Genomic DNA, 13,559 nt, shown 5'->3' with positions numbered 1-13,559 from the left:
TTTATGATCTGTGCACCTTTCTGGGTGTATTTTACAATTTTTTTAAAGCAGATATTTTAAAACTGTGGCCTTGTAGTTGGGCCCTTTGCAACCATATTTCTTACACTAATGACAGTCATCATTGATTGAACACTTGCTATGTACCACCTACTGATTGTGGTACTAAGTGCTTTATTCCAATTATCTTATTTCATCCTTTGTGATGGTATTTCTGCCCTCGTTGTATTGATTTCATAGATATGGGAGCTGATGCTCAGAGTGGTTAAGTGACTTATGGTCATGTAGCTATAAAACGGCAGAAACTGACTTCAAAAGCACAACTTTCTAATTCCAACACACTGCCTCTAGTGTAGTTCCCTACCTTAGTATTTTTTTGGGATCCATTCAAAAGACTTGCCTCCAACTGTGAAGAATACAGTTACTCTGTTTCAACAGCAAAACGCCAATGAATATCTTCTCCACAAACGCCTATCTGCACCCACAAGCTTGCAAAGTCCTTTTAGGTGAGTCCCAGATCTGGAGAAGTGACCCTCTGCCTGAAGGTGTCTCATAATTACCTCTTCTAAACATGCAAAACAATCCAGAGGGGAATGAACACAGGCTTTATTTAGGCTTCCAGACTAGTTGGACCACCTTGAGCAAACCACTTAATTACTGTGAGTCTCATTTCCCTCATTTGTCAAAAAGAGATTTCTTAGTTTTTCAAAGTAAGAAATGAGTTAATTATCCTAGGACATGATAAGTATATAATCTATGCTAATCCTCTTTCTTTCCCCTCTAGACTACATTAAATATTCCATCTCCACACCCATTCTCCATCTTTCTCCACCCTACTTTGGGCCCCAGGAAGCTAGTCGATATGAGCATTCTCTGTGGGCTCTCTGCCCTCTGCCCTTAAGACTGGCTGGGGATTAGAGGGAGGGGGACCAGAAATCATAGTAAGTGTTCCCCTAGCCCTCTGCTTATGCGGTCACCATCAGATAGATGGCTCATTCCTTGGAGGTGGATTGAGGCAGCCCTTTTCAACTGTTTCTCTCCCAATTAGAAGGCACATCCCACTACTGCGGTAAGTGCGTGCTGCTGTTTCTATCCACAGGCTTCTTTACCATGCTTTTGGCTTTCCATGTCATCTTTCTGAACAGTTCTCTCCTCAAATTCCTCAATGTACCCTCTCTTTTTTCTTACTGGGTAGGATCCTTACAGATCTAGCAGCCTTCTCTGTCATTTTCTCCTGAATGCGAGAAGCACCTTCTTTCCATCTGAGATAATTTAGCTTGTCCAGACCACAGGATGCTGACTGAAGACAATTCAGCCACTGTGAGCTTCAAACCTATGGTAGTGGCAGAAGCTAAAAAACAGGCACAAAGTAAATGTAAAATTACCTAAACATATGTACTCTTTGTCACTCAAAATTTATGTGTTTATTTTTCTCAGGAAATATGAGAAAGTTAAGTCCTACTTCAAGAAGGAAAGGGCTGTCACCCCAGGAAGTCACTGAAGGTCTGGAGATTTATGGAATATATGACTATGAACCTCACCTCCAAACTATATTCCTTTGGACTCATCAGTGCCTCCACTAGCTTTAGAGGTGCTACCTCTTCAGAGTCTGCTTCTTTTCGTCTGCATTTCATTATAAGCATGCCTGGAAATCGGGCACTGAGAGGAAACAGATTACACAGCTCACAGTCAAATCATGCCTCCCTAGGTAAGCCAGGCTGCTTTTCATGCGCTTTCTGGGAACAATCAGACTATTACCCAAGTGTGTCTCACGAACAGAAGTGAGGGCTGCTGGCACTGTTACCTCTCAGTGGGACAGAGATGGGGCACATAGTAAGTATCCCATTGCTGGGGTGCAAATGAAAATGCTGCTTTTTTCTCCCCTGGAAGGCAACTGCACTTGGTGCCCAAGCTGGAAGGAAGTATTGTGCATCTGAAAGCTACAGATGAGATGGTTGGCTAAGCTCAGAAGCTTAGTTCCCACAGAGAAGTGGGATGCAGATCACCCCCAAAGGCTGCCATTTATGAGAGTATGTGTGCAGTCACCTTACCTGCATTATCACTGATCCTCACAACAGCTCAGACTCAGAACCCATTCCACTGGTGAGGGTACAGAAAGGAGGCTCAGATGATAGTAATGGGACTAAGGATACACATCTGGTGAGCGACAAAGACCAGATATTTAAGTCAGATCTGTCTGCTCCCCAGTTTGTACTTATTATATGAGCACTAGGCCATACATTTGGTTCACCTTAATGCAGGAAAAAAGTAATTTGACCTCCATGAAACAAAGACAGGCATGCCTTTGCTTATCAGGACCAACTCTGGCCTTTGGAATCTGTGTAGGTTTCACAAGAGACTCAGATGTCAAAAGAGGGGAGCTGAAGTGGGAAAACTTCATTCTAGCAATCATAGATCACAGATAGCTCTATAGATTCGTTCTCTACACCTCAAATCCAAGATCATACAGCTGGAAAATGTAGAACCAAAATGAAAAAATAGTTCAACTTATTTTATTGACATTCAACATTTGTCTAGTGTGAGGTCTAAGGAACTCCAATCCCTACTTCATAAGACAGGCACCACAGAAGTCAGGCCTAGGAGAACAAGGCAAGTGCAAATTGTCTCAGGCCCTGCACTGACACTTGAGATGTAAAGTACTAATTCTGGGTCATAAGTAGAAGCCTGCGCTTTGCATGCCAACTGCCTGAATGTTATATCCCTTCTCCACAGTGTAAGCATGTCACTGAACTTCTCTGAACCTCAGTTTTTCGCATTAACTACCATGTACAGTAACACTAGAAACAAATAAGATAATGCAGGGAAAGCTTTGGCACATAGTAAACACTTAATAACTTCCAGCTATTGTTATGATTACCAACAACTATGGAGTTCTCACGAAATACAATGACATAGGTATTATTATCATCAATATATGAAGAAACCAGTGAGACTCAGGAAGTAAAAAACAATGTGCTTAAGATATAGTGGCCAGAAGAAGGATTGCAGCCCAGATTTAGCCAATTTCAATATCCCTCCCCTTGCCTTGTCTGGACCACCTTCCAGTGCACCAGAATCAGGGCATCAGTATCACCCATTGGCCCTGCATCTAGCAGTTCCCCATGTGCCCTTCTGATGGGACTTCTCTGCGTCAGGTTAAAGCCCCAGGGGGCCTACTCTCAACACATTTCCTGTACTCCTTCCTCTGGACACTGGTCTGCAATTTTTTTACCCCCTCAGATGAGTACCGAAATGGGATTATGCCTAAACACTAGCACTGGGAGAGTGGGACACAGGGGCTTGCCTGACTCTCAACTCAACTCTAAGGGCAATGGCTTAGAGCTTTTATAAGAGAATTTTAAGAATATATTGGAAGATGTGAACCCCATTCCTGGAAAAAAAAATATGTACATGTACTCAGCAATATGGCAAGCAATTTTAGAAGGTTCTCAGGCACTTCTGAGATCTATTCAGGGACTTTGAGGTAAGAATTCCTGCTCTGGGGGAGAATTCTAAGGTGCTTTTGAGCACTAGTCAGCCCTGGAGTTTCCTTTGGTCTGGTACACAGTTTGCTTTCTGCAGAGGAGAGGCTTTTGGGGAAAGAGATCCCCTCTGAGAAGTAGCCTGTTTTCTGACCCTGATGCCCTACCTGGCTCAGGGCACCTTCAGGGAAACAGGCACTTGACCCAGACTCTGTGGTTAGGAATGACCCTGTTAGCCCAGGGTAACTACAACCACTTCAAGGTTACACAAGCAGATACTCACCAACATACCCTGAGGCTACCAGAGAGGATGCAACAAATGTAGAGTCCAAAGGACTTGGTGGGGCTGGAGCCACTGCATCCCCAGACAAAGCAGTCCAGCATGGGTCCAGAGCTGAGGGACAGCAGATGTGTTCCTACTGAAGGAGAGCCAGCTGAGCAGACAGGAACGTGTGCTATGAAGTCAGACAAACGAGCAAGTGCGAATCCCAGCACTACCATTTTCCAGCTTTGTGACCATGCCGTTTTGAGTCTTATTTTCCCTTGCTATTGGTTTTAGATAATAATTTCTACCTTGCAGGGCTGATCCGAGAATAAGAGAGCATTTCTATGTTAAGGGAATAGTATAGTCCCTGGAACACTATATCTGATCAATAAATGGTCACTGATATGAATATGATAATGTGTGTTTTTATTAGGAAAAAAAATTAGGATGTTTTAGAGAATGCTTGAAACTTCTTTGCATATTTCGGGGATTCTGGTTGAAAATCAAGAGGATTTCAGAGCAAGAGTTTTGTGACTGAGGACAATTTGTTGTATACACCCAGTTGCTTGGCCAAAAAGAGGCCATTTTGTAGGAGGTATGTCCCTCTGAGGCAGCTGATTACAGAGCACCACTTGGCTGATTGTTGCATTGAGACTATGCACAAGGGCAGGGAAGCCTTGAAATGGCCTCTTTCCTCCTGGACCCTGTTTTCCAGATCTGATGAGCGGGATTTCATCTGCTTGCATTGCCCAAGTGCATTGCAATGTGTTTTAAATTCTACACGTCTGTGCCTGAAATGGTGAGCATGTGTGCAAGGACCTCAGTGTTGTGCATGAGTATGTGTATATGTGTACATGTGTCTGTATATACTTATATTTTGTGTAGATAAGTGCCAGTTTGTTTGCAAATATTTTATTTTCCTCTGTTCTTGGATACTTGGTTACCCTTGGCAACTGTATTTTTGAATCTGCCAGTAACTGAGCCCTTTCTGAGACGTAGTTGGTCACTCGCCCTTCTTCCAGATCCTGGTCATTGGCCATTGTAAATTTCTCTAGCAGAGTTTTTTCTTGCTGTGGAAAGAACCTCTCCTCTCTCTGGAGCTCAGCACCCAACATCAAGGTCAGAGGTGAGAAAATGAAAGCTGGAAGGAGGGTCTGATATCATTGACAATTAATTGTCCCTTTCTCCTTTGTAGGGTGACTATTAGTTCACCTTATTTATCTGAAATTACCTCTTTCATAAGTTATCTCTCTAACTACATACCAGAGAGAAGGGAAAAAGACAAAAATTAAAGTTACTGGCATAGGAAATTGTTGCCTATCTGGAGTTTCTTGGTATTAAGGGTGAGAATAAAAAGAACCAAATTTCATTTATTAAAAGCAACTGCTGGCATGAAATAAAACAATAGTTTAGATGTAACAAATGTTACAATATTAACAGAAATAGTGTCTCCTTTATTGCGCCCAAAGCAAGGAAAGGTCAGTTCAAAAATTTTTGCAGCTTTTATCAAATCTTGGGTTGCCAAAACAAAGAGCACAAAAACAAGGCTTTTATTAAGATATAGATGCTAATTTGTGAGCATGTACCTTTGGGAGTAAAAGATGAATTCCTCAAGAATATTTACTCAAAATGAAGGCAGAAGCTCGTGAGTAAGGAACCTTTTAGTCTTGAAAGCATCAGATCACACAGAGACTCAAGCGCTCTATGGGACCTTGCCCACCTCTGTGACTATTAAATGAGAGGATGTAAGCCACAGGGACCAATGTTCCTTCCATGCCATCATAGCCTTTAGGCCCTGTGGTCTTTTCTTCCTTTGTGTCCTTGGTCTTCCTTCAGTACTTGAAAAGACAAATTAGGTATGGAATTAGTTTCACCTTGGCAAGATGTGGGAGGATTTAAAATTTAGGAACCAGGCTGCTTTTCCTTAAGAAAACGTAGCCCTTTGGGAGTCCTTTCCAGATCCATCTCTCTGTTCAGATAATTTGGGAGTGTCTATTGGGTCTGCACACCCCCAGGCTTTGGAGCTTGCCTGCAACATTAGAGAAGTCTTTCATGGGTGCAGGGACAGAGGAACAAGGGCCAGACATTCTACTTTCAGTTCCTAGAAGTAGAGATCTTGATCATGAAAACCACACTCATCAGGTCAGCCCTATTTGGCCCAAGGCTAACAGTGGATTTGTTTCTCCTACAAAGGGCTAGAAGTCAAGGCAAACCTTGTGATGCAAAAAGAGGGAGTTGGGAGCAAGGAAATCTGGGGATTCAGGGCCCAGACTATTGATTCTGGAGCTATAGAGATGACTGGCTATATGGACATTCTTTGGAGAATGGTATCCACAGACCTTCTGAGGGCCAAATACTGATGATCCAAACTTTAGTTCCTCTAACAATGACAGCCCCTTAAGGCTGAAGCGCAAGCACAAGGGAACACTTTACCTGAGGTATGAGTGAGTATAGAGATGAGAGAAGAAACATAGTCAACTGACACTTAAAAGGACCTTCATTCCACAAGGCCATGGGAACACTTCTCTGTGTGGCACAGCCAAATTCTTTCCTAAGAGTTTTCCAAGAACTCACATTTTCAAGGAAACACGTAGGTTAACCAAAAATTAGAATTGCTTCTCAGCCTGTCCCTTACATTGTCCCCTGGTCAATGTGGGGTCACTGGATATACAAAGGCGAGGAGAGCATGCCTCCTTCCCTAGGCATATTTGAGACTCACTTGGTAAGCAAAGTTTCACTCATGACTGTCCGCACCAATGGGACAGAATCCACCTGGCCACACCATGCCCAAGAATAAGCAGAGAGCATTTCTTCACCCCAGAGAAGAAGAGGGTAGGGAGCAAAGTCAAGTTTTATTATTAAACAACTTTAATCCAAATGCTGATTATTATTTGCAGTGTCTGAAGGCACAAAATATACCTAAAATGTATGGAGTAGTCTAAACAGAGTTATAAATCCAAAGAGCAAAGCATGAAAAAATGATACATTCTGAGCTGACACAAAATTCTGAGTTGGGGAGATTTTTTTTCTAGAGAATTTGTTTGAATATCAATCATTTTCCCTCATGTCAAGGGTAGAAAACGTGAAAAATAACATGAACATGATGAAGACTAACACCGTGAGGTGTTAAAGGTATTTTTTTTTAAGCAAATACCTTTCTCTCAAAGATGTCCTCTCTCATTCTCTCTCTCTCTCTCTCACACACACACACATACACACACACCCCACATTCCATTTCTCTCCTTTCCCTGACACCCATTCTAAGCAAAAGCTGTCCAAGAAAACTTCCATGGTATATTCCAGAAGACAGGTCATCTTGCGGAGAAACACAGACTTGGGTGTGAGATAAGGCAGTGAGACCACAATTCGATTAAAAAAATAGAGAGATATATATATGCAAAACTGACCATCCAGGGCTGGGCCCCTAAAGTGCTGATGGAAAGAAAATGAAGCCTGGTCTTCCTCAGGATAACAGCTGTAGCCCACCTAGGTATCACTGTGAATATGCGCCCAGCTCCTGGCTCTACACACTCTGATTGGAGAAATGTCAATGGATCACCTGGTAGCACTAATATAAGGACATTCTCAGCATTCTGAGATAAATAACATAATTATAAACACTCTCCTCCCCAGGGTGCTTTTAGCTGACTATCTGATGCAACCATTCCTTACTGCTCAATCATGTCGCTCGAGACTTTAGGAAAGAAATCAATCCTGGGATACTTATCACCCTCATAAATACATCGCTGGAGTAATTCTACAAGGCTATAGGAGAGGCAATCAATAGCACTTTGTATTTCTCCATGACCACAGATCCGGGCTCTTGTCTCCCTGATTACTGCTGGGGGAGGGAACCCCACTCATCTTGGTGCCAGCTGTGGGCTGTGTTCACCATCCCAGCAGGTTAGGAGAGCAGAATACCCTTAGTCTTCAGAATGAGAAGAGCTGAAGTGATACAGCTTAGATTACTCAAATTACTCAACTCCTAGTGGTTGTTCCTCTGGTTTTATCATTTAATTGCCCCAGAAAGGGCAATGGAGGGAAGTGGACTGTCAGGTTGTCATAACCTTAGGAGGCCGAGTTTCTCAGTAGGTTCACCAGCTCAGGGATAGGCCTGGGAATCTCAGAGACTAGAAGATGCTTTCAGCCTGGAGGGCCCCTGCTAAGGGCTAGATCACTGCTTGAGGGCTTCTGGAAGTCAGGAGAGGTGGCAAAGCAGGGTGTGAGAACCTGTCCTGGGTTCTGGCCCTGTTTGGAAGACTGTCTTCAGGGTTTAAGACCCATAGACATCCTTTATTTGGGGGGCTACTTCTCTGGCAGATGGGACATACTTGTCTTCACATCACATAAAATTTCTACCTAAGTGCACATGGTCACTTTTATCTATTTCCAGCACTCCCCATCACCTAGAACACTAGTCTGCTCACCTGGGGCCCTCTCTCCACTCTTCCAACAGTATCTTTTTACCTGAAACCACAGAGCTCCTACTCCCTGCATCTGTGACCATACTTTCCTCTTTCACCTGAAACCACAGGTCTCAAACCCAAGAGAATATTCTCCTTCTACCTGGCCTTTCCTCCCACCACTTCACCTGATCCACACAGCATACGTTGCATTTCCCTATATCACAGATCTTTCACCACGCCAAGACCATCTCTGCCCTGACCTCCCCGAGGCAATGATGGGGCCTGCTTCCCTTCTCTCATATTCTATCACTTGTCGATTCTTCTAGTTAATAAAGTAAAAAACAAGGCCAACAGTAAAGCATGTTGGCATCAAAGCCCTCAGAGACCATCGGTATGGGCCCTTCTCTCAGGACTACAGTGGGGCGACTGCGACTAAGAGAACTGCTCTGTGTCCCGGGAGCCTCCTCAATCCCAGGCTGACAGGAACAGTTGATCACCCTACAGCACAGCGACCCAGTGGGCCAGGCTAATGCTGGCTCAAGGCTCACTCTTTATCTACCAGAAAGGGCTAAAAGAAGAACAAGGGGCCAAGAGTGGAGGAACGTGGGAGGAAACCGTGGCACACGGCAGCAAGCAGCATTTGGGGCTCCTTTAAAAGGACCTGCTCATCTCCCCCTCTCCCCCAGCAAGAGGGGTCACTTTGTCTGGTCACCCCTCCTGCCCTCAGAAAGGCTCAGGAACAGGGGGCTTCTTTGGCACTTCAGAATGATCACAAGTAATTTGCCATTTTATTCATATAGAACAAAATTTACAAAGTCATTCATACAGTTTTTGTGTTTTTTTACTGACTTCGAAAATTGGGAATATTCAAAATACACTTTTACCCCACTCCATTCTGTCATTATTTACACTAATGTACAAGAAAAATGAAAGTCTTTGTGTGTATGTGTGTGTGTGTGTGCGTGTGTGTGGTTTGTGTTGTTTCCTTGTATTAAAAAGCTCTGCTGGTCGGGTGGGTGTATGGGCGGGCGGGAGGGCAGGCTGCGTGGTCAGATGGAGGTGCCGTGGGAGGTGTCCAAAGCCTCTGGAAGGACGCCTCCAGGCACGGGCTGGAAGGACATAGGGATGGGGGTCTTCACCGGGCTCTGGCGGAACAGCCCCCCATTGGGCGACCTGTGTTTGCACTGCATGGAGGGCATGGTGGCCGAGCTGCTCAGCGGCAGTGGCAGGTTGCTGCTGGGCCCTGATGAGAGTGTCCGGCTGGTACCATGGCTGCTTTGCTCCGGCAGAAAGGTGCTGACTGAGAGCTGGGTGTTCTGGTACTCCCGCGTGGGCTCCAAGGCCTGGCTGGGAGCCAAACCCCCCATCTCCAGGGCTGAGAGCTCGATGGATGCTGGGGAAATCTGCTTGTGAGCAATGTCTTCATCCATTAGACTGTTCATGCGCCGATGGACTTGCTCCAAATTAACTTCTTTGTCCTGGAGAGAAAGCACAAGAAGGTTAGGCTCAAGCCTACCATGAGCCAAGACTGGCTTTCTCCAACTCTGGGAGGCCTGGGGACATTAGGCCTGTTCAGCCTGCTGGATAGTGAGTGAGCATGCTCCCATTTCCCCCACATCCTCTCAGCTGTATGGCTACCCCTCAGCTATCTGAGGAAATAGTAGCCTAGGACATTATCTTTAGGTAGCAAAGAATCCACAAGCCAGCCTTGGCAGCATGTGCTTCCCCTTTGCACCCTGAGTAGAATCATTGCCTTCATACCCAGTGATGCTTTGAAGAAATGGCAGACAGAAGGAAGAAGATGTCCTACAGGAATAAAAGTGAATGGTCCTAGACACCCTAATGTCCCCCATGTATTTACCATTTAGAGTTTATAATACTCAAAAGATTTGGTGTAATCACCCCTACCCTACACAAAGGAAACTTGAATTCAGAAAGGTCAATGAGCTCCCCAGAGTCAAAACTCCAGCATGAGGCAGAGGTAGCAATAGAAGCAGGGAGTGAAGTCCTGCCTCACCCTGAGGTCCATGTTCTCCTTAAGCAAAATCTCCAGGGATGTCTGGGTGAGGGCATATCTCTGTCTGAAAGACTCAAGAGGCCTGGTTCTTGGATGGAGATGAGGAATAGAAACAGTGAAGAAAGGTAGTTCCCAGGGGCCTGCTGACTTTCCTGTTATCAAGAGGTCTTGAGGCTGTCAAAATGGGTGATCCTCACACCTGATCTCTCCATATGGTGAATGGAATCAAGGAAATTATTTTATTTATATGCTTAAAAAAATAAAATGGAACATATGTCATTTCCTTCAAATAACTTGGTAATTTTTCACAACGTCAGAATAAACCAAGGACATCAAACTGCTTTAAAGCTTCTTAATAACAAAGACAATGTAATCTACTTCCTCAGTTTCCCCTTTGTGAGGAAGACCAGGTGCTCAGTAGAGGAGCCATAACAGCTCCTCAATGAGATATTAAAAAATGCAGTCCTATTTCCAGGCATAATGAGTGCTGCTGATGTGCCAGGCAAGGTCATGTCTACTGCCTACACTACCCTGATGTCAAACTTCAAGAGAAATACCACGTCGCAGGTCCACTCTGAGACAGAACTCCACAGGCTGTCTAATATTGATGTCCACACAGTGGAAAGAAGAACCTCTCCCCTGCCCACCTTGTAAAGTTGTTAGAAAAAACATGAAATGCCAAACTCCTGAATGCGCTTCCAAGAGGAAAAAAAAAAAAAGAAGAAGAAGAAACCACACAAATCTAAGGGCCATTTTGGTGGCTACTTTGAGCTCCTACAGGGCTATCGTTGTTGGTAAATATTTGTATCTACAGGCTATTTTCATTTCAAAATATATTGAAAGCACAAGACTGGTACCAGAGAGCCTGGAAGCTGGATAAATTGAGAGATAATTTCAGGCACTCTCAGGGTTTAATAACATAATCTTCCTTTCTCTTTGTAGCCAGCAAAGCTTGGAGAAGGCTGGATAAGCCATTTGGCACTTCTGGCAGAGTGTTTACTTTCCATCAAAGGATAACTGATGACCAAAGGTCCTAGGATCATTGGGAAAACTTGTTAGTTGCATAATCTTGCCTTTTCCAACTTTCTATTTTCCTTTCAGGGATTTAAGGATCCCATTGGGTATGGAAAGAAGTAAAGTTTAAGAGAAGAGTAATTTAAAGTGGGAGGCAAGTGTCTTAGTCCCAGATGCGTTCACTCTGGATTCTGGCATTTAGAAGAGAAGGCCTGGCCCCTTTTCTAAGTCAAATGAGCACTGGACCAAGACAAGTGTTCAGGAGATGCTCCTTGTTTCTCTGGGGTCTAGAGATAAAGGAGAACTTCCTGTCAAAGAAGACCATAAGGAGGCAGAGCGTTGACAGTGGAGGCAAAGTGAAAGAAGTCTTCTCTACTTAATGCCAGGGAAACAAACATAAGGAGAGCTTCGGGGGAACACTCACCAACCAGAATCCTCTGAAGAAAAATATGAGCAAAAGAGGTCTCTGAGATGAAATTCTTCACTAGTGAAATACAAGGAAGAGGAGGTTTGGAGGCAGAGAGGAGAGGAGTATTAAAAAGTTGTAGGGCACAGGCATGAATCTAGCATAATAATAGAGCTGTGAGGAGTTGATGAGGTGGTATCAAAGCTTCCAGAATAAAGTCCACCCAGAGTGTGGTTGTGGAGATGGCCTGATTACCCTAGAGTTGGTATTTTTGAAAGAAAGCTTGAATAGTTTCTTCAATTCGTATTTTTCTCTTGCCTCAAATTAAGGACAAATGAAGCAGTTCCAAGAAGGACTGTAAAGCTGTGCAATAGGTATCAACCCCTACTTGAGGTTATTCTTTAGCCTGTAACCTGTCCATGTCAGGACACAGAGAAAATATCCACACCACTTGAACAAAAACTTTTAGGGATACCTCTCACCTAAAATAACAGTCAAGAAATTAATCCTGTCTCACCAATGGGACCTCATTCTACCCAAATTCTGTTCCTGCTGGTAGCTGCAACAGAAAGCAAACCCTGGAAGAAGAGGGTGCCATCATGAGATTACTGTATGGGTTGTTTAACTGGAGAAGAAAATGAGTAGAACTAAAGCAAACACCTCTGTATCCTCTCTGGAAAACACATGCAGCCTGTTTCTGAGTCTCCCAACATGTCCTCCAAACTGTCTGCTCCTGCCACGGCCCAAGGGCCAAGGCTAAAACACAGAGAACTGGAGAAAACCACCTTGTTTGGAAGCTCTGGGAGTACTGTCTTCTTAGATCACCTGGAGCCACAGATTTAGCATGCACTAAGTCATTTTTGGTGGCCCCTTGGCCAGGGAAAGAAGAGGCAGAAATAATCTGCCTGTTTAAGGCAAAAGGCAGTAGTGATTAGAATAATTATCTATATTTTAGACAAAATGAGGCATTCTATTATGTTATGCAAATTCAAGTAATGGACTTTTTTATGTGAAGTACATCAGTTTATACCCTCATTATCTCAAGGTTTTGGTGTTCAACCAGGTAATGACAGCTGTGAAAAGAGACTTGGAAACTTGCTGCTGCCTTCATTAATTTACTGTGGGCTACTGACCTAGTCAAATACCCCTGAATATGACATAAAATTTACTGACTGCATTTATCCATGAATCCGGCTGAATTCCAGCTCTACGTCTCTCACCTCATATTAAACATGATGACAGATGCACCAACAGAGGTTACTGGGGACTCTCTCTCAGGCATTGTCTTGCAGAGAGATAAAGTTGTGTAATTAAGCTGCTGTTCACCAATGTGGAAATAATACAGTGTATTGGAAAACAGCAATTAACTAAACCATCATCTATGTAACAGCCGGTCACACGTGGGACTTGTTAGAGCTGACTTTGGCGTCCAATGCTCCTACTTTAAGTTGGGCAGAAACAAAATGTATTGAAAGACTTCTCACTTGCCTAGGATATTCGTAGGAGGCATCTTTGAGACCAACCAAGTGGTAAATGAGACCCAAGGGCTGGGAGAAACACCATCAATGTGATCTTAAGTGTTGCTCGAAGACTTGCCTGACTCCAAAGGGCTGGCTGGGAGTCTGAGAATTATGGCTGAGTAAGAGCAAAATTCAAAAAGCTGAATGTTAAGTCAATAAAGCAGTCCCAAGAGTAATTTTTCAGAGTATAAGAAAGAATTCTGATGAGCTCAATTGAAGGTTTTTTAGGGGACGACAATGAGAGGAGGGAGCTAAGGAGCACCTCCTATCATAGGTGATTGGAGCAGGTATACACGAAGTGAACCAAGGCTAGGTGTGAAGTCTTGCTCAAGGTTATACAACTCCACAGGAAGTGAAGCATCACGACCGAAACTCAAATCTGCCAGGCTCCAAAACGTGGGCTGCGTGTTCTCAATTTCCACTTGGAAGGATAGTATAGACTAGTGTTTTCA

General features: G+C 43.9%; 1 protein-coding gene across 1 annotated transcript in view; it reads right to left on the bottom strand.

The window, feature by feature from the left end:
• Nucleotides 1-8,585: 8,585 nt before the first annotated feature.
• The window catches only part of GRID1 (glutamate ionotropic receptor delta type subunit 1), a 672,081-nt gene continuing 667,107 nt past the window's right edge, over nucleotides 8,586-13,559 (bottom strand). Inside the window, exon 15 of the mRNA XM_006915454.1 lies at nucleotides 8,586-9,628. Coding sequence (XP_006915516.1) covers nucleotides 9,200-9,628 — 429 coding nt within the window. The 3' untranslated portion in view covers nucleotides 8,586-9,199. The remainder of the gene's footprint in view (nucleotides 9,629-13,559) is intronic.

The sequence above is a fragment of the Pteropus alecto genome, unplaced genomic scaffold (assembly GCF_000325575.1).
Source record: "Pteropus alecto unplaced genomic scaffold, ASM32557v1 scaffold155, whole genome shotgun sequence".
NCBI classification, from domain to species: domain Eukaryota; kingdom Metazoa; phylum Chordata; class Mammalia; order Chiroptera; family Pteropodidae; genus Pteropus; species Pteropus alecto.
Note: the sequence above shows the minus strand (reverse complement) of the source record. Positions and strands in the feature narration are given on the sequence as shown.